This window comes from Pseudophryne corroboree, chromosome 4, assembly GCF_028390025.1.
Source record: "Pseudophryne corroboree isolate aPseCor3 chromosome 4, aPseCor3.hap2, whole genome shotgun sequence".
Classification (NCBI taxonomy): domain Eukaryota; kingdom Metazoa; phylum Chordata; class Amphibia; order Anura; family Myobatrachidae; genus Pseudophryne; species Pseudophryne corroboree.
The window spans coordinates 104,918,875-104,941,445 of NC_086447.1; the positions used below are offsets into that span (position 1 = coordinate 104,918,875).

General features: G+C 43.4%; 1 protein-coding gene across 2 annotated transcripts in view; it reads left to right on the forward strand.

Moving 5' to 3' along the window:
• Positions 1-20,929, forward strand: part of WDR35 (WD repeat domain 35) — a 270,202-nt gene extending 249,273 nt beyond the window's left edge. For both annotated transcript variants that reach the window (XM_063915331.1, XM_063915332.1), the window contains one exon: positions 20,620-20,929. In XM_063915331.1, the coding sequence (XP_063771401.1) occupies positions 20,620-20,770 (151 nt within the window). In that variant the 3' untranslated portion in view covers positions 20,771-20,929. The remainder of the gene's footprint in view (positions 1-20,619) is intronic.
• The last annotated feature ends 1,642 nt before the right edge of the window (positions 20,930-22,571 follow it).

Sequence of the window (22,571 nt, forward strand, 5' to 3'; positions counted from 1 at the left end):
ACAACACGCCCCCAGCCATTAGATCACAGAGAAGGCGGCGGCCTTACACCCGACGTGGCAAACAGTGGCAGAGGCAGAAACAGAGTAGGGCGACCCCCGAAAAATCGGAGACGCTAGTCATCAATTTGTCCGATTATGAATTATCTGATTTGGAACTACAAGTATTGTCGCGGGGCTTGTCGTTTGTTCCGACTTGCAAATTTGATCCATTCAACTGGCAGATTGAAAAGTATCGCCTGCACCGGCAACTTAAGCTAAAAGAACATTTCAACAAGCAGACAGCCCAAGTCAAACCATCCGAAATCCCAGCCAAACTACAAAAAATTTTGCCGAAATCACGTTTTGAGCCGCAATCTCAAAATGCTTCAATTAAGACATTTACACGTCTACTGGACCAGCAAGCTACGGAATATATGGGTAACACTCGTCCAATGCGGTATAACCTTACCAAAAATGAAAATAATGCTCTACAACATCTGGCAGCACAAAGCAACCTCATCTTCCGCCCTGCGGATAAGGGGGGAGCACTTGTTATCCAGAACCTGGAGGACTATAAGACCGAAATCCAACGTCAACTCCTGGATACAGATACCTACTGCCGGTTACACAAAGATCCTACTAATGAATTTAAGGAACAGTTAACCACAGTTCTTGAGTCTGCTGTACAGCAAGGGATAATTTCTGATACCATATGTAAAGCTCTAATTCCATCTCACCCATTGATGCCTGTACTTTACACCACGCCCAAAATCCATAAATCTCTTGTGCGGCCACCTGGCCGCCCCATCATTTCCGCTAGGTCTTCTTTATTCCAACCGGTGGCCTTATACCTGGACTCATTATTTCAACCATGCATTCAAACTCACCCTAGATTTCTTTTAGATACTACTACTTTACTATACAAATTGCAACAACTGCCAGTGTTTGAGTCTCAAGTTTTGTTATGCAGTATTGATGTACAAAATTTATACACAGTTATTCCCCATGATATGGGTTTGGCAGCGGTTGAGCGATATCTAAGTAATCATACAGAATTCCAGGGTGCGGATTTGAATTTATGTCTACAGTTATTAGCAATGACGCTCAACAAGAATTTTTTTCTGTACGATGGGCAGATCTATTTGCAGCGTAAAGGGTGTGCCATGGGGTCCTCTGTGGCCCCGGCATATTCGAACATTTTTATGTTCGAAGTAGAACATCAGATATTTTTTGCAGACCCAGTAGTCGCTAACAATATAGTGTTTTTTTGTCGCTATATTGACGACTTGTTCTTGATCTGGCGGGGATCTAAGTTGCAGCTTGAGGAAGTTATTAATAATCATAATATGTTACAGCACCCAATTAAATTAACATATAATATTAGTGAACAAGTTATCCAGTACTTAGATGTTCAAATTTCTTTACAACAGGGGCGTTTAGTAACATCATTGTATTCTAAGCCCACTGATAAAAATAATGTACTTCATTACAGTAGTTTCCATCCAGAACCCCTTAAGAGGGGTTTGCCTTTTTCTCAGCTTCTCCGGGTCCGCCGTATTACCTCGGACCCGGTGATGGCTGACATACAAATGGATAATATGATTGAACAATTTTTCAAACGTGGGTACCCCATGCCGTTACTTAAAGCTGCTAAACTTAAGGTGTTGAGCATGGACCGTGATATGCTTGTCGTTCCATGTAGACCAATCAAGGAATCCAATCCAATAATTCCTTGGGTAGTACAATATCATACGGCCAGTTCTGGAATCAATCAGATTTCTAAAAAATTATGGCCGATTGTGCAGGAGGATCCTGAATTAAGCTTGCAGCACACACAATTGATGTCATGTTATAAACGAAGTAGAAATTTACGGGACATTTTAGTTAAAACTGATGTCTCGACACAAGCACCTAGTCAACCCATGTTTAGTAAGAAGGGTTGCATACGATGTACGTGCACCACATGCCAATACATGATCTCGGGTGACACATTCCAACATCCCCATTCTGGTAAAACACTGTTTATTTATCATACCCTCACTTGTTCTTCTAGGTATGTAGTATACCAGTTGATGTGCCCCTGTGGGCTGTCATATGTCGGTAAGACTGAACGTATGTTCAAGGAGCGTATGGCAGCCCACAGGTCTGCCATTAAACTGGCAATTTCTAAGGGTACCAGCGAACAGCCTGTCGCCAGGCATTTTGCCATACAGCGCCACCCCTTAACTACCTTAAAATATCATATGATCGATCATGTTCCAGCTGCAATTAGGGGCGGCGATCGCGGGGGCAAATTACTTAGACTGGAAGCACGGTGGATTCATCGACTCGATACTGTACACCCTCGGGGCCTTAATGAATCCTATGGGCTTAATAGTTTCCTTTAGTACATCGACCTATTATGTTTGATGAGTTATACCATACTGCACTCTCATTGTAGAATAACATCTGACTAGTCTTGATACCCACATAGGAGCTACCCAGTTAAATGCTGTAAATTAGGGGTTAAACCCATAAGCCCGGGAGCATCTGCCGGTGGTACTAAGAGATATAACTGATAGCTTCCTATATAGTTTGTGTATTAGGTTTATAATTTATTGGTAAAGATAGCATGGATGTATTTGCTAATTATGCACCGATCGATTGTTATGGATGCAGGTGCAGTATTGCTGTTAGTGTATATTCTGTCTCTGTGCATGCCGCTATTTGGTCCATACACGTAGACGCAATCTATATGCTTCTACTGTCAGGACAAAAATGACCTATGAGATATTGCCTCGATTGGAAATGTAGCTTTGGCGCATTGAAGTGCTGAGTTCCGATTTGGTTTTCTAACGCACTGCGATGCCATTCATATACCAGCTCCGTGTTTGTTATTGTTTTTTCTGTTGTCATGGTGACGGGGAGCACGTTTACCGGAAGTGATGTAGTGCGTCGTCACTTCCTTTGCGCTGGACGGAGCGGGTGTCGTCCCGCCCGCCAGATGATGTCAATCACAGGGTGATTTAGTGCCTTTATAAGGTAAGATGTTTTTACTGTTTGTATACCTGAGGAAAATGCCTTAATAAACCGGCATTGAAACGTTGTACCTGACATTCTGCCTATTCAAGAGTCTTTTTGACACAAGTCGCCAGGAGTGCCACGCCTACTGCTTGCATATCTTTCTCCATTGCGGAGGCACCCAGTGCAGGAGTGATTATATAGGAGAGCCGGATCTCTGGGACAGTATATATATATATATATATATATTATACACAAAACCACTTTACCCGGCACTCCTATGTGTTCCCTCCGTCAGATATAGCTGCTCCCTTGCCCTCTTAGACGAGAGTGCATCCTCCCGTACATAAATCCTCCATGAAAGCGGCACTGGGAGACTTGGTTAAAGTGAAGAAAAACGGTGCTTTTATTGTAGCATAATCGATCTACGTATCGGGGTCGCAGCCCCTTCGTCAAGATAAATGCTTACATCAAATAAAGTGCTTAAATACCTGGTGTGTAACAGAGTCCTCCCTGCTGCTCCCTGTCACGCTGCCCGGTTTCCGGTCCTGTATTCACTACACCCCGGAAATGACACAGCTCCGGTCCGTCCGGCTAACGTGCTGGGGCTGTGGAGAGTAACCATAGCAACCATAAACAACTCTAGTAAAACATCTAGTGTTCAATGTTACGAATGTAACAAAATCAATCACATTGTAACTTAGTATAAGACATGGTGAACAAAATGAAACACAGAATAAATGTAACAAACAGCTGCCATATTCAATTGTTCCAACAGAATAAAACTTGTTATACATCTTAATGCAATTAATAAACATACTAAAATCTACTATAAAAAACATCTTAGATTTAAAGACTCGTTTAGGCCCTTCGGGTATTGAGTATCCAACTCAAATATCCATTTGGCCTCAATCTGGAGAAGTTTTTTAGACCGGTTACCACCCCTGAGATTTTTGGGAACATGATCTATGATTTTATAACGCAAAGTCGCCATACTATGCCTTGCTTGGACAAAATGGCGAGCAACCGGTTGTTCGCTATTACCAGTTTTTAATGCCTCTCGTATGGCATACCGGTGTTGTGCCATCCTGGTTTTAAATTCACAGTCGGTCTTGCCGACATATACCAGTCCACATGGACATGTTAATAAATAAATTATGAATCGTGAACTACATGTGAGAGGATAATGGATGTTATATTTCCTCCCTGTATGAGGATGCTGGAATGAATTCCCTGGAGTTAAGTAGCTACAGGTAGTGCATCCACTACATCTGTAGCAGCCATTTCTGCGTTTCAAAAAACTCTTAGTATCAGTACCTGTAGAAAAGACTGAAATATCAGTCTTGACCACAAAGTCTCTGACACTACGTTTCCTTGAATAACTAGACAGAAGTTTTGTCTGATATGCTTCTCCCAAATCTCTGTCAGTAGCTACTATTGGCCACAACTGACGTGCCTTTTTAGCTATATATGAGCTACTAGTATTATATTCTGTAACCCATGGGAATCGCCCTTTTAGTGATTTTTGTTTATGCGGTTTAAGTAGTTGTTGCCTTGTTATTTTTAATGCTTTATCCCGTGCCATCCTAAGCTCTTTCAACGGATAACCTCTCTGTAAAAATGTATCCTGCATTTCGTCTAACTGAGCATCTCTGGTTAATTCCTGATTATTAATACGACATACACGAATAAATTGTGAAAAAGGGAGGCCTTTGACAGTAGATCTTGGATGGAAGCTGTCAAATTTAAGCAAGTTGTTTCTATCAGTGTGTTTCGTAAACATACTAGTACTAATATTACCATCTTTAATTTTCACTAGTATGTCCAGAAAGTGAATCTGTGTCTTATGAGTCTCCATTGTGAATTTAATCGGACTGTCTGTGCTGTTATGTTGTTCTACCAGAGAGATAAGATCAGATTCTTGTCCCAACCAGAATATTAACACGTCATCTATGTATCTCTGATATAGTTGCAGCTGTGTAGATACATGGATGTCTTGTAAAAAGATCTCTCGTTCAATTTCCCACATAAACGAATTAGCAAATGCCGGGGCTACAGCCGACCCCATGGCACAGCCAGTGCGTTGTATATAAAACTTTTTATCATAAAAAAATAATTATGAGAAAGAGAAAACTCTAGGAGAGATAGAAAAAAATCAATATCTGGGCCTGTATACAAAGGGTTATTTGTAATCAAGTGTCTGACTGCAGCCACTCCCACCCCATGTGGTATACAGGTGTACAAACTCGTGACATCAATAGATGCCAACACCACCTCCTGTCTCAATTGACCCATCTCTTCAAATATACGTAATAATGCTGAGGTATCCTTGAGATGTGTAGGTGTGTTTTGTATACACGGTTGTAAAAAATAATCACAATACCGGGAGATGGCTTCACACAAGGAGCCCCTGGCTGATATAATAGGCCTGCCTGGAGGATTAACCATATCCTTGTGTAATTTAGGAATACAGGTTGAGTATCCCTTATCCAAAACGCTTGGGACCAGAGGTATTTTGGATATCGGATTTTTCCGTATTTTGGAATAATTGCATACCATAATGAGATATCATGGCGATGGGACCCAGGTCTAAGCACAGAATGCATTTATGTTTCATATACACCTTATACACACAGCCTGAAGGTAATTTTAGCCAATATTTTAATAACTTTGTGCATTAAACAAAGTGTGTGTACATTCGCACACTCCATTTATGTTTCATATACACCTTATACACACAGCCTGAAGGTCATTTAATACAATATTTTTAATAACTTTGTGTATTAAACAAAGTTTGAGTACATTGAGCCACAGAAAACAAAGATTTCACTATCTCACTCTCACTCAAAAAAGTCCGTATTTCGGAATATTCCGTATTTCGGAATATTTGGATATGGGATACTCAACCTGTAATATAAAATATAGGCACAATCGGATATTCTATCAACAGGGCTTTCTTAATACCTTCTGAAATGATGTTAGACTTTACCGCATTAATTAGTAGTTCTTCCAATTCATGTTTAAACACATTAGTAGGGTCAGCAGATAATATACCATATGTATTAGTGTCTGATAAAAGCCTGGTACATTCGATCTTATAACTTTCTATATCTAATACCACTATGCCTCCCCCCTTATCTGCATTTCTGATGACAATGTCTTCCCTCTTGCCCAAGTTCTTTAGTGCTTCATATTCAGCTTTAGGCAAGTTGGGATATGCCTTGTCATGACACTCATCTTTAGTATAAACTCACAAGGTCTCTAAAATTAAAAGAGCATTTTGCTAAGCAGGCTTCATGTAATGTAGATACAGGCAGTACATCTATTCCTCCGCAGGTGAGAAAACTGTCTAAGTCTAACTTTAAACCGAACACTGTGAATTCCTCTATTAAGACGTTTAGTCGAATGTTAGAAACAGCTAAAGATGAGTGTCATGACAAGGCCTATCCCAACTTGCCTAAAGCTGAATATGAAGCACTAAAGAACTTGGGCAAGAGGGAAGACATTGTCATCAGAAATGCAGATAAGGGGGGAGGCATAGTGGTATTAGATATAGAAAGTTATAAGATCGAATGTACCAGGCTTTTATCAGACACTAATACATATGGTATATTATCTGCTGACCCTACTAATGTGTTTAAACATGAATTGGAAGAACTACTAATTAATGCGGTAAAGTCTAACATCATTTCAGAAGGTATTAAGAAAGCCCTGTTGATAGAATATCCGATTGTGCCTATATTTTATATTATTCCTAAATTACACAAGGATATGGTTAATCCTCCAGGCAGGCCTATTATATCAGCCAGGGGCTCCTTGTGTGAAGCCATCTCCCGGTATTGTGATTATTTTTTACAACCGTGTATACAAAACACACCTACACATCTCAAGGATACCTCAGCATTATTACGTATATTTGAAGAGATGGGTCAATTGAGACAGGAGGTGGTGTTGGCATCTATTGATGTCACGAGTTTGTACACCTGTATACCACATGGGGTGGGAGTGGCTGCAGTCAGACACTTGATTACAAATAACCCTTTGTATACAGGCCCAGATATTGATTTTTTTCTATCTCTCCTAGAGTTTTCTCTTTCTCATAATTATTTTTTGTATGATAAAAAGTTTTATATACAACACACTGGCTGTGCCATGGGGTCGGCTGTAGCCCCGGCATTTGCTAATTCGTTTATGTGGGAAATTGAACGAGAGATCTTTTTACAAGACATCCATGTATCTACACAGCTGCAACTATATCAGAGATACATAGATGACGTGTTAATATTCTGGTTGGGACAAGAATCTGATCTTATCTCTCTGGTAGAACAACATAACAGCACAGACAGTCCGATTAAATTCACAATGAAGACTCATAAGACACAGATTCACTTTCTGGACATACTAGTGAAAATTAAAGATGGTAATATTAGTACTAGTATGTTTACGAAACACACTGATAGAAACAACTTGCTTAAATTTGACAGCTTCCATCCAAGATCTACTGTCAAAGGCCTCCCTTTTTCACAATTTATTTGTGTATGTCGTATTAATAATCAGGAATTAACCAGAGATGCTCAGTTAGACGAAATGCAGGATAAATTTTTACAGAGAGGTTATCCGTTGAAAGAGCTTAGGATGGCACGGGATAAAGCATTAAAAATAACAAGGCAACAACTACTTAAACCGCATAAACAAAAATCACTAAAAGGGCGATTCCCATGGGTTACAGAATATAATACTAGTAGCTCATATATAGCTAAAAAGGCACGTCAGTTGTGGCCAATAGTAGCTACTGACAGAGATTTGGGAGAAGCATATCAGACAAAACTTCTGTCTAGTTATTCAAGGAAACGTAGTGTCAGAGACTTTGTGGTCAAGACTGATATTTCAGGCTTTTCTACAGGTACTGATACTAAGAGTTTTTTGAAACGCAGAAATGGCTGCTACAGATGTAGTGGATGCACTACCTGTAGCTACTTAACTCCAGGGAATTCATTCCAGCATCCTCATACAGGGAGGAAATATAACATCCATTATCCTCTCACATGTAGTTCACGATTCGTAATTTATTTATTAACATGTCCATGTGGACTGGTATATGTCGGCAAGACCGACTGTGAATTTAAAACCAGGATGGCACAACACCGGTATGCCATACGAGAGGCATTAAAAACTGGTAATAGCGAACAACCGGTTGCTCGCCATTTTGTCCAAGCAAGGCATAGTATGGCGACTTTGCGTTATAAAATCATAGATCATGTTCCCAAAAATCTCAGGGGTGGTAACCGGTCTAAAAAACTTCTCCAGATTGAGGCCAAATGGATATTTGAGTTGGATACTCAATACCCGATGGGCCTAAACGAGTCTTTAAATCTAAGATGTTTTTTATAGTAGATTTTAGTATGTTTATTAATTGCATTAAGATGTATAACAAGTTTTATTCTGTTGGAACAATTGAATATGGCAGCTGTTTGTTACATTTATTCTGTGTTTCATTTTGTTCACCATGTCTTATACTAAGTTACAATGTGATTGATTTTGTTACATTCGTAACATTGAACACTAGATGTTTTACTAGAGTTGTTTATGGTTGCTATGGTTACTCTCCACAGCCCCAGCACGTTAGCCGGACGGACCGGAGCTGTGTCACTTCCGGGGTGTAGTGAATACAGGACCGGAAACCGGGCAGCGTGACAGGGAGCAGCAGGGAGGACTCTGTTACACACCAGGTATTTAAGCACTTTATTTGATGTAAGCATTTATCCTGACGAAGGGGCTGCGACCCCGATACGTAGCTCGATTATGCTACAATAAAAGCACCGTTTTTCTTCACTTTAACCAAGTCTCCCAGTGCCGCTTTCATGGAGGATATATATATATATATATATATATATATATATATATTAACAGCAGCTACAGGGTAAACACTAAGGTACAGTGTAATCCCTGGGTTATATAGCGCTGGGGTGTGTGCTGGCATACTCTCTCTCTGTCTCCCCAAAAGCCTTTGTGGGGTCCTGTCCTCAGTCAGAGCATTCCCTGTGTGTGTGCTGTGTGTCGGTACGCCTGTGTTGACATGTTTGATGAAGAAGGATACGTGGAGGTAGAACAAGTGCAGCTGAGTGTGGTGTCGCCGCCGACGGTGACGACACCTGATTGGATGGATATGTGGAAGGTGTTAAATAATAATGTAAACTCCTTGCATAACAGATTGGATAAAACTGTAACCGGGGGACAGGCAGGGTCTCAACCCATGCCTGATCCTACAGCGCAGAGGCCGTCAGGGTCCCAAAAGCGCACACTATCCCAGATAGTTGACATAGATGTCGACACGGAATCCGACTCCAGTGTCGATGACGATGAGGCAAAGTTGCAGCCTAAAATGACTAAAGCCATCCGCTACATGATTGTAGCTATGAAGGATGTATTACACATTTCTGAGGAAAATCCTGTCCCTGACAAGAGGATTTATATGTATGGGGAGAAAAAGCATGAAGTGACTTTTCCCCCTTCACATGAATTAAATGAATTATGTGAAAAAGCGTGGGATTCCCCTGACAGGAAGGTGATAGTTTCCAAGAGATTACTTATGGCGTATCCTTTCCCGCCAACGGACAGGTTACGCTGGGAATCCTCCCCTAGGGTAGACAAGGCGTTGACACGCTTGTCTAAGAAGGTGGCCCTGCCGTCTCCGGATACGGCCGCCCTAAAGGATCCTGCGGATAGAAAGCAGGAAGCTATCCTGAAGTCAGTTTATACACATTCTGGCACACTGTTGAGGCCAGCAATTGCTTCGGCCTGGATGTGTAGTGCGGTAGCTGCATGGACGGATTCTCTGTCTGAGGAGTTAGGTACCCTGGACAGGGACCCTGTTGTACTGACCCTGGCACATATCAAGGACTCGGTCCTATATATGCGGGATGCCCAGAGGGACATTTGCCTGCTGGGCTCTAGAGTTAACGCTATGTCCATTTCTGCCGGAAGGGTCTTATGGACTCGGCAATGGACAGGGGATACCGACTCTAAAAAACACATGGAGGTTTTACCTTATAAGGGTGAGGAATTGTTTGGGGACGGTCTCTCGGACCTAGTTTCCACAGCTACGGCTGGGAAGTCAAATTTCTTGCCTTATGTCCCTCCACAACCTAAGAGAGCACCGTATTACCAAATGCAGTCCTTTCGTTCTCAGAGGAGCAAGAAGGTCAGAGGTGCGTCCTTTCTTGCCAGAGGCAGGGGTAGAGGAAAAAAGCTGCACCACGCAGCTAGTTCCCAGGAACAAAAGTCTTCCCCGGCTTCCACTAAATCCACCGCATGACGCTGGGGCTCCACAGGCGGAGCCAGGAGCTGTGGGGGCGCGTCTCCGACATTTCAGCCACCAGTGGGTTCGCTCACAGGTGGATCCTTGGGCTATACAAATTGTGTCTCAGGGATACAAGCTGGAATTCGAGGTGATGCCCCCTCACCGTTACCTAAAATCGGCCTCACCAGCTTTCCCCATGGAAAGGGAGATAGTGGTGGAGGCAATTCACAAACTTTTTCTCCAGAAAGTGGTGGTAGAGGTCCCCCCCCTTCAACGGGGAAGGGGCTACTATTCCACTATGTTTGTGGTACCGACACCGGACGGTTCGGTCAGACCCATTTTAAATTTAAAATCCCTGAACTTTTATCTGAAAAGATTCAAGTTCAAAATGGAATCGCTCAGAGCGGTCATTGCAAGCCTGGAGGAAGGGGATTTTATGGTGTCTCTGGACATCAAGGATGCTTACTTGCATGTCCCCATTTATCCGCCTCATCAGGAGTACCTCAGGTTTGTGGTACGGGACTGTCATTACCAATTCCAGACGTTGCCGTTTGGCCTGTCCACGGCACCGAGAGTTTTTACCAAAGTAATGGCGGAGATAATGGTGCTCCTTCGGAAGCAAGGGGTTACAATTATCCCATACTTGGACGATCTCCTCATAAAGGCGATGTCCAGGGAGCAGTTGCTGATCAGTGTAGCACACTCTCAGGAAGTGTTGCGTCAGCACGGCTGAATTCTGAACATTCCAAAGTCGCAGCTGATTCCTGCGACGCGTCTGCCCTTCCTGGGCATGATTCTGGACACAGACCAGAAGAAGGTGTTTCTCCCGGAGGAGAAGGCTCAGGAGCTCGTGACTCTGGTCAGAGACCTCTTAAAGCCAAAACAGGTGTCGGTGCATCACTGCACACAAGTCCTGGGAAAGATGGTGGCGTCATACGAAGCCATTCCCTTCGGCAGGTTCCATGCGAGGATCTTTCAGTGGGATCTGCTGGACAAGTGGTCCGGATCGCATCTTCAGATGCATCGGATGATCACCCTGTCCCCCAGGGCCAGGGTGTCTCTTCTGTGGTGGCTACAAGGTGCTCACCTCCTCGAGGGCCGCAGATTCGGCATACAGGACTGGGTCCTGGTGACCCTGGATGCAAGCCTCCGAGGGTGGGGGGCAGTCACTCAAGGAAGAAACTTCCAAGGGTTGTGGTCAAGTCAGGAGACTTGTCTGCACATCAGTATCCTGGAACTAAGGGCCATATACAACGCCCTGAGTCAAGCGGAGCCTCTGCTTCGAAACCAACCAGTGCTGATTCAGTCAGACAACATCACGGCAGTGGCCCATGTAAACCGCCAGGGGGGCACAAGAAGCAGCGTGGCAATGGCAGAAGCCACCAGGATTCTTCGGTGGGCGGAGAATCACGTACTAGCACTGTCAGCAGTGTTCATTCCGGGAGTGGACAACTGGGAAGCAGACTTCCTCAGCAGACACGACCTCCACCCGGGAGAGTGGGGACTTCATCAAGAAGTCTTCACGCAGATTGCAAATCGATGGGAACTGCCACAGGTGGACATGATGGCGTCCCGTCTCAACAAAAAGCTAAAAAGATATTGCGCCAGGTCCAGGGACCCTCAGGCGATAGCTGTGGACGCACTGGTAACACCGTGGGTGTTCCAGTCGGTCTATATGTTTCCTCCTCTTCCTCTCATACCAAAGGTGCTGAGAATTGTAAAAAAAAAGAGGAGTGAGAACAATACTCATTGTTCCGGATTGGCCAAGAAGGACTTGGTACCCGGAATTGCAAGAAATGCTCACAGAGGACCCATGGCCTCTGCCTCTCAGACAGGACCTGTTACAACAGGGGCCCTGTCTGTTCCAAGACTTACCGCGGCTGCGTTTGACGGCATGGCGGTTGAACACCGGATCCTAGCAGAAAAGGGCATTCTGGAAGCAGTTATTCCTACGCTGATAAAGGCTAGGAAGGACGTGACAGCGAAACATTATCACCGTATATGGCGAAAATATGTTGCTTGGTGTGAGGCCAGGAAGGCCCCTACAGAGGAATTCCAACTGGGTCGATTCCTGCACTTCCTACAGTCGGGTGTGACTATGGGCCTGAAATTAGGGTCCATAAAGGTCCAGATTTCGGCCCTATCCATTTTCTTTCAAAAAGAACTGGCTTCACTGCCTGAGGTTCAGACGTTTGTTAAGGGAGTGCTGCATATTCAGCCTCCTTTTGTGCCACCAGTGGCACCTTGGGATCTTAACGTGGTTTTGGCTTTCCTGAAATCCCATTGGTTTGAGCCACTTAAGACGGTGGAGCTAAAGTATAAAGTGGTCATGCTGTTGGCCCTAGCCTCAGCTAGGCGTGTGTCAGAATTGGCGGCTTTGTCATGTAAAAGCCCCTATCTGGTTTTCCATATGGACAGGGCAGAATTGCGAACTCGTCCGCAGTTTCTGCCAAAGGTGGTGTCATCTTTTCATCTGAACCAACCCATTGTGGTGCCTGCAGCTACTCGTGACTTGGAGGATTCCAAGTTGCTTGATGTAGTCAGGGCTTTGAAGATCTATGTTGTCAGGACGGCTGGAGTCAGGAAGACTGACTCGCTGTTTATCCTGTATGCATCCAACAAGCTGGGTGCTCCTGCTTCAAAGCAAACCATTGCTCGCTGGATCTGTAACACGATTCAGCAGGCTCATTCTGCGGCTGGATTGCCGCATCCAAAATCAGTAAAAGCCCATTCCACAATGAAGGTGGGCTCTTCTAGGGCGGCAGCCCGAGGGGTCTCGGCATTACAGCTTTGCCGAGCTGCTACTTGGTCGGGTTCAAACACATTTGCAAAGTTCTACAAGTTTGATACCCTGGCTGAGGAGGACCTGGTGTTTGCCCATTCGGTGCTGCAGAGTCATCCGCACTCTCCCGCCCGTTTGGGAGCTTTGGTATAATCCCCATGGTCCTTACGGAGTCCCCAGCATCCACTAGGACATTAGAGAAAATAAGAATTTACTCACCGGTAATTCTATTTCTCGTAGTCCGTAGTGGATGCTGGGCGCCTCCCTAGTGCGGACTTTCTGCAATACGTGTATATAGTTATTGCTTAACAAAGGGTTATGGTTATGTAGCATCGGTTGAGTGATGCTCAGTTGTTGTTCATACTGTTAACTGGGTAAGTTTATCACAAGTTGTACAGTGTGATTGGTGTGGCTGGTATGAGTCTTACCCTGGATTCCAAAATCCTTTCCTTGTAATGTCAGCTCTTCCGGGCACAGTTTCCTTAACTGAGGTCTGGAGGAGGGGCATAGAGGGAGGAGCCAGTGCACACCAGATAGTACTAAATCTTTCTTTAGAGTGCCCAGTCTCCCGTGGAGCCCGCTATTCCCCATGGTCCTTACGGAGTCCCCAGCATCCACTACGGACTACGAGAAATAGAATTACCGGTGAGTAAATTCTTATTTTATGAACAGTTTCTTATATAGCGCAGCAATTCAGTTGCGCTTTACAATTGGAAACAACAATGAAAAAACAAAACTGGGTAATAACAGTCACAGTGGTAGGCTCGCAAGCTTACAATCTATAGGTAAGTAGGCATTGATACACCAAGATAGGTGCTATCCATTGCATAATTGTCCACTAGATTGCAAAGATTCTTGGTGGGCTGCATGAAATGGCCACCCATCAATGATGAACCGGGGTCAGGAGGAAGAGTTTGCCTAGGTACACACTATACAATTATCTGGCAGATAATCTGCCAGATTTAGCTGGTTGGAATGAAAATTTGGTAATGGATGAGAGCAACTGACAATCGACCATTTGCTCCCAAAAACTGCAAAATGGACAAAACAGTTGTTCATCCAAGTTGGTTAAATTTGTGTTTAACCAATTTGTATGAACGACAGGTTTTGTTAGTTTTCCAGTGTTTGGTAGAAAATGGTCGATTGTCATTTGCTCTCATCCATTACCAGATTTTCATTCCAACTGGCTAGATCTGGCAGATTATCTGCCAGATAATTGTATAGTGTGTACCTAGCTTAAGTGAAAAAAGAGAAAATATATGAGAATATGTGTGGACTGCACAGTGGGGATGTTGTTGGATTGGAAAGCTTATGAAGGTTATGAGAGCATTTACAGAAATTGATAGGCTTGCCTACAGAGGTGAGATTTCAGGGAACGCTTGAAGGTTTGGAGACTGGAGGAGAATCTTCTTGTGCGTGGTAGGGCATCATAGGCGCAGCCCATAGAAAGTCCTGCAGTCGTGAGTGGGAGCGAGTAATGAGTGTGGATGAGAGACATAGATCTTGTGAAGAGCGGAGAGGTCGGGTTGAGAGATATTCTGAGATAAAAGAAGTGATGTACGTCATTAGTGTGTGCTGGCTCCTCCCCTATATGCCCCTCCACCAGACTCCGTTTAGAAAAATGTGCCCAAGGAGCCGGGCGCATTCTCTGGAGCTCCAGAGAGTTTTCTTCAGAATTTGTTAGTTTATTATTTTCAGGCAGCACTGGTTGGCAACCAGTCAGCCTGCATCGTGGGACTTTGGGCGGGGACCGAACCAACTTCTTATAGAGTGAATGGTTCGTATCCCCACTGACAGGACACTAAGCTCCTGAGGTGCTGTTTTACATACCCCCAGGGTGTGCGCACACACCGGCAGCATGCCGCCACCCCTAACAGATGCCGAAGATGCAGTGCGGCGAGTTACTACACCGGGTTCCCGGTTAGCAGGTCCCCGGTGACAAATGGCGGCATTGGGGCGCAGCGGTCATCGGGCTGCGAGCTGTGGTGCCCGCTGGGGACCCCAGACTGGCGCTAAGACAAAGGGAGTTATTAAACTCCTTTTTTACACAGAATTGTATGATTACAGCCAGTGTAATATGTGAGGGACCGCGCGCCATTGAGGGTGCGGGGCTTGCCGGAGAGCGGGACCAGAGGCTGATAGCCGCCATTTCCTACTGCTGCTGACTGCCAGGCTGCATGCTGGAGCTGCTCCTCCACAGAACCCACTGAATCACCAATTGTACTGGTACCAGGGGGTTTTATAGAGAGGGAGGAGCATATAAGCGGCGGTGACACTGCTGCTGTGTTAAATATATATATACATTACTGTTGTGTGTTGGTTCGTTGCCTCACCGCTTTCGTTGTATTTCCTTCTCATGGTAAGTCCGTCTCCTCAGGCACAGTTTTCCTAGACTGAGTTTGGTGGAGGGGCATAGAGGGGAGGAACCTGCAGTGTCTTGTGTAAGGTATGGTCGTATTTTGGATATGTTTTTTAGATGCATGTAACATGATTTTGAGACGGATTGAATGTGGGGAACAAAGGACAGATCAAAGTCAAGGATGACAATTCATGAAAATGAATTGCGTATATATTTCTGTGGGTTTGAGGAGGATTGGAGGATTTCAGTTAAAGGTGTGTACACACGGTGAGATTCTTGCTATGCCCGATTTTGACTATGCGATTTCCCTTGAACTCCCCCAGAGCCCAGATAGCACAGATTGTACAGATTTTGACTATCTGTACTTGAGATTTTGTCTATGTACGATTTTGACTAAGTGCCAATTTTGACTATACTTTGTACTAGATTGTACACTAGATAGTCAAGATTGACTTGCCGGCACAGTCTATCTAGCCTTGTGATACCTACCCCGCGGGAGTGCGCATTGGGGTCAAATTGGTATCGCAAACTGCCTAACACATTACGATTTCCACTAACTTTCCTTGAGATTTTTACTATATAGTCAAAATCGAAAGGCTATATCTCACCGTGTGTACACACCTTTACACTGAGTTTGAAGTAATGGGGGAGAGCATGCAGCTGATAAGGTTGTGAACTTTGAGAGAGTAAGGAGTGTAAGTGAATTCATAGTCTGGTGAATACTAGATCAAGGCAGTGACCCTTCTAATGAGTATAGGAGTTATTGGGAGAGGTAAAAGAGGAGGTTAGAGAGAGTAGTTTAGGGGTATGAGCAGCAGATTTCAGACTATCAAATGCAATATTGAAATCACCCATGATGATGGTGGAGATGTCAGAGGATAGGAAGTGAGGGAGCCAGGCAGAAAAGTGTTCCAGAAATTGAGTTGCCCAGGTGGGCGAAAGCTGCAAAACGCAGAGAGAAAGAAGTATAAATCCTGATAGAATGTACTTCAAATGATGTTAAATGTGAGTGATGGAACCTTTTGGCGAACTGTGTATGCAAAAGATTGAGAGAGTGATAATCCAACCCCCCACCTCCTTTACGGTTGCCAGGCCTGAAGGTGTGTGTGAAGTGTAGACCGCCATGTGACAGTGCTGCAGGGGAGGCCGTGTCTGCTTGTGTGAGCCATGTTTCTGTTTATAGCCAGCAGATTGAAGTTGCTAGATACAGTATGAAGAGGTCATGGATGGATGTTAATTTGTTACAAACAGAGTGTGCATTCCATAAGGCACATTTTAGTGATTAGGAGGGTGATGGGAGATGTGTTTATCTGGTTGGCTGTATTTCTATATTACTGCAAATCAGGTGAATGTGAGTGGGGCAAGTAGTTGGTTCACGGATTTGGTTAAATATTAGAAGCAGTAGAGAGAAATAAATGTCAATGTAGGAGGTTTGTGAATGTTTTTTATGGTGACAGGTTGTGGATGTTATTGTCAATATATAAAGATAAGTAAAAAGTTAATGAGTGTTAACAAGAATGGAGTGGATAATTGAGGTGGCAATGTGTATAGTGGGTTGAGTTGCAGGGAGGTTGAAGGATGTAATTGAGCTATAGAAACATAGAATTTGACGGCAGATAAGAACCACTTGGCCCATCTAGTCTGCCCCTTTTTTTTTTTTTATCCTTTAGGCAATCTCAACCCTTTTTGAACCTTAATTCTTTGTAAGGATATTCATATGCCTATCCCAAGCATGTTTAAATTGCTCTACAGTCTTAGCCTCTACCACCTCTGATGGGAGGCTATTCCACTTATCCACTACCCTTTCTGTGAAGTAATTTTTCCTTAAATTTCCCCTGAACCTCCCCCCCCTCCAGTCTCAGTGTATGTCCTCGAATTCTAATACTTCTCTTCCTTTGGAGAATGTTTCCCTCCTGAACCTTGTTAAGACCCTTGATATATTTGAAAGTTTCTATCATGTCCCCCCTTTCCCTTCTCTCCTCCAAACTATACATGTTAAGATCTTTTAGCCTTTCCAGGTAAGTTTTGTGATGTAGGCCATGCACCATTTTAGTTGCCCTTCTTTGTACACTCTCTAATGTATTTATATCCTTCTGGAGATATGGTCTCCAGAACTGGACACAGTATTCCGGATGGGGCTGTACCAATGACCTATACAGTGGCATTATCACTTCTTTTTTCCTGCTACTGATTCTTCTCCCTATGCAACCAAGCATCTGACTTGCCTTTCTCATTGCTCATTGCTTTGTTGCGTTGCATTGCTTTCCTGCCTTCAAGTCACTTGAAATAGTGACTCCTAAATCCCTTTCCTCAAGGGTACTATAATGGAAACTTAAGTTTCCATTATAGTACCCTTGATACTATATTTAGCCTTTGGGTTTTTGAGACCCAAGTGCATGATTTTGCATTTTTTAGCATTAAACTTTAGTTGCCACGTTCTTGACCATTTCTCAAGCCTACCTAGGTCATCAATCATTTGTTTTACCCCTCCCGGTGTGTCTACCTTGTTGCATATCTTTGTATCATCTGCAAAAAGGCATACCTTCCCTTCAATACCATTTGCAATGTCACCAACAAAGATATTAAAGAGAACTGGACCAAGTACAGATCCCTGGGGTACTCCACTGGTAACATTTCTCTCCATAGATTGCACTCCATTAACTACAACTGTCTGTTTCCTATCCTGCAACCAGTTTCTTATCCATTTAACTGTTTTATAATCCACCCCCACGCTTTCAAGTTTATTTAGCAGTCTGCGATGTGGGACAGTGTCAAATGCCTTACTAAAGTCTAGATATGCTACATCTACAGCTCCCCCTTGATCTATTATTTTCATCACAGAGTCAAAAAAGTCAATAAGATTTGTTTGGCATGATCTCCCACCAGTAAATCCATGCTGTTTTGGATCCTGTAAGTTGTTTGATTTAAGATATTCCACAACTCTTTCTTTTTATAGTTTTTCCATTACTTTCCCCACTACTGATGTAAGGCTTACTGGTCTGTAGTTACCTGCTTCTTCCCTGCTTCCACTCTTGTGCAGTGGAACTACATTTGCTCTTTTCCAGTCCTCTGGAATGGCACCTGTACTTAGAGACTGGTTAAATAATTCTGTTAAAGGTGTAACCAGCACATCTATTAGCTCTTTGAGTATCCTTGGGTGTATCCCATCTGGTCCCATTGATTTATCCACTTTTAGTTTTGAAAGTTCTGCTAGGACCTTCTCCTCTGTAAATGTACTTTCATCTACCATATTTTTATAAATGTCCTTGCAACTTAACTGTGGCCCCATCCCTTCTTCTGTAGTAAATACTGAGCAAAAATAATTATTTAGGTGATCTGCTATTGCCTTATCTCCCTCCACCAAATGCTCACTCTCTGTCTTAAGTCTTATTATTCCTCTATTTGATTTTCTCCTTTCACTTATATACTTAAAAAAAGTTTTGCCCCCTTTATCTACTGACTGGGCCATTTTCTCCTTAGCTTCTGCCTTTGCATGTCTTATCACTTTCTTAGCATCTTTCCGTCTGTCCAGATACACCTCTTTGTCGTTATTATTTTGAGTCTGTTTGTATTTCCTAAAAGCCATCTTTTTTGCCTTCACACTAGTTGATACTACTTTTGTGAACCACACTGGCTTCCTTTTCCTGGTGCTCTTCCTAACCCTTTTGATACAAAGGTCTGTTGCACTTACCATGGAGTGCAATGAAGAAAATCAATTTGTGGTACATAGTTCGTTTGAAATAAAAGTAAAGTTATTTAGGCTTTCAGAGTAAATAAGTTGCAATTGTTAAAGTTAAACATTCATATACCTGTTTACTGGTGTTGTTTAGCTGTTCATTTTCAAACACTTATGGGGTTATTTAGAGTTGTTAGCAAACCAAAAAAGTTAGCAATTGGGCAAAACCATGTGCACTGCAGGTGAGGCAGATGTAACGTGCAGAAAGATTTAGATGTGGGTAGGTTATATTGTTTCTGTGCAGGATAGTTACTGGCTGCTTTATTTTTACACTGCAATTTAGATTTCAGTTTGACCCACCCCCACCCAAATGTAATTATCTGTGCACATGTTACATCTGCCCCACCTGCAGTGCAACATGGTTTTGCCTAATTGCTAATTTTTTGGGTTTGCTAACAACTCTGAATAACCCTCTTAGTTTTATGAACAATTTGTGTATGTTAATGTACTGTACATTTGATCAGCACAGCAGACCCTAGATTGCATCTAAAGGAATACTGTGACAGATTAATAATGGCTACCAGTGAGGCAAATGTTTAGCTGATGACAGGTGACAATTTACACTGTATATGACTATGGAAACATCAGGCCAGTAAGCCTTCAGTAACTCTGCATAACTGAACAAAATTGCAAACACAGGAGTCGCAAGCATGTCATGATATAACTGTTTTTCTTATAAAATTCAGTTGCATTGTGTTCTCAGACAGCGTGTGGATTATAGATTGAAATATATGTACATACATTTAATTGCACAGATGAGTTTGCATGAGGGTGAAAGGCAGATTGACGGTCTGATAGTTCATTTGTTGCAAAGATGATTGGATCTTTTTGTCTGTTTAAGTTCTGGATAAGTCTCTTCATAAATTTCATAACCCTCATAAAAAAAACAACCCCTTATCAGCCAAAAACGGCTGATCAGCCTACCAGCCAGTGGCGTCACAAGGGGGTACGACCCGCTCCCGGGTGTCATCCGCCGAGGGGTGACATCAGATTGCCGGCTCCTGCTCATTGACAGGAGCCGAGTGCTGCACTGTTACATTATGTGCAGCACTGGGTTCCTGTCACTGTGTAGGAACCAACACTGCAGATACAACACTCCCCAGGAGGCAGCCCGCATCTCCCAAACCCACCCAAGTGACGAAAAATGGATGTCAGGGCACGAAGCCCTGCGCCTTCATTAAACCCCGCCCCCTTCCCTCAAAACCCTGCCCCCTTTTTGGACTGCAAGTGACGGAAAACGGGTGTCGGGCATGAAGCCCCGCCCCTTCCCGCAAAGCTCTGTTCCTTTTTTTTACGGCGCCGCACCGGTTGTCCAGGAGGTAAATGACGGCTCTGCTACCAGCTCTCCTAAAAAAAAATGTATCTTATTTTCTGTACAAAGGTTGTATGAGTCCATCATGAATATTTGGAGTAATAACAGTTTTCATCAAATTATTAATTTAGATTTTCTTTCATTCCAACAGTGGGGAGGGAAAACTCCCAACATGCATTGCTTCAGGGAGACCCATCACGGAGTACCAGTTCTGGATGTGCAGTGTCTGTAAACATGGCGTACAAGATGGCGAGATCGCTGCTTTCAGCTTCTGCCCTCTCTGCCATAGCTCCACTGCATGAACACGTCCACGTACAAATCCTTTCACTGTAAATACATAACATTATAATAACATGCTTCTAGTTAATGGAACCATTTCTCAGTCACACACTGGATCAGTTCCCAGTCTCTAGTCAGATATTATTTTAGACCCAATATACATTAAATAGAATGAAAAACTATATATATTTAATATTTGTTCATTTCCTACGGTACGAGTTGTGAGGTACATCTTGTCTGGAATATGTTGCCTATAAAACGCGCCTGTTATCTACAGTCAGTGGAGCCGCCATCTTGTACGTGGACACAGTATCTGTGAGGATGCGGAATACAAGTTCGCTGATGTGGTGACATTAATGAGATAAGATGGCGGCAGCTATTTTTTATAATGCAGCCTATTCGTTTGTAGTAACATATTGAAGGCACTTTTTATAGGGATAAAATGGCACATTGTAAATGTATTGTGTTTATTGTATCTTTCTGTAACAGTTATTTTATACTGTATTGCAATTTAATTTTATTGTGTTTCAAATGTCTTTTGTGTTTGTAATACTGTTGTCTCGGAATTGTCTATGAACAAGCCATTTATATGTTTTTATAATAGTGCTTTTGAAAGCTTTTACTCACGAAAATCATTTTTTAAACAATTACCTATTTCTTAAAGATTCAAAAATAAACTTTGTTTTTATTCTATTCATGCTGCTATTACATTACACTAAGTGCTGGACAGAAGTTATAGTTTTAGACTGGGTATTGTTGAGCGCTGGGTATGGAATCTTGGGACATAAACTTCACTAATGTGTCAGTGCTTTATATTAGAGGACATGTTTGAGAATAATATATATTACAATAGTATATTATGTTTATTGATAACTTATTTCTCTCTGATTTAGTACTGAATGTTATACAAGTGAAGCAAATATACTAATGTCCATTTCTCTTACGTCCTAGGGGATACTGGGAATCCATTTAGTACCATGGGGTATAGACGGGTCCACTGGGAGCCACGGGCACGTTAAGAATTTGATAGTGTGTGCTGGCTTCTCCCTCTATGCCCCTCCTACCAGACTCAGTTTAGAAAATGTGCCCGGAGGAGCCGGTCACGTCTAATGGAAACTCCTGAAGAGTTTTCTGCATTTAATTTCTAAATTTGTTATTTTCAGGCAGGGCTGGATGGCACCAGCCTGCCTTCTTAATGGGACTTAGGGGAGGGGGAACGGCTCAACCTCCCAAAGGGTTAATAGTCCCGTTCCCCGCTGACAGGACACTAGCTCCTGAGGGAACTATTCGCAAGCCCCACCACGGCGAGCGTACATTCCCGCAGCACGCTGCCATCCCTAACAGAGCGAGAAGTAAGAAGAGTGGTGAGTACTAAGCCGGCGTTCCGGTTAGCGGGTCGCCTGCTCTTATGGCGGCATGAGGGTACAGAGACGCACGGCTTCTAACCGGGGAGGACTGCGTCTCCCGCCTGTGTACAGATACAGATGCTGAACAGCGGACACAGTACCCAGACTGGCAACAAAGCCATAAAAGGAGTCTGTCTCCATTTTATGCACTCAGACACATACAGCCAGTATAAAAAAGAGCGGGAAGACTGCGCGCCATTGAAGGGTCCGGGGCTTCACTGTGAGTGGATCCAGCAGCTCACCAGAGCCATTTTTCCTCTGCAGCTGACACAGACGCTGACTGATAGGGACGCGCAGCTCCTCCAGAGAGGCTCCAGATTACCTCAGCGGTACCAGGGGGTCATAGCAGGGGGGGGCGGCGGTTGTTAGTGTACTAAGTCCCTGATCTAGGTACTTAGTCTGCGACCCGGCTAAGCTT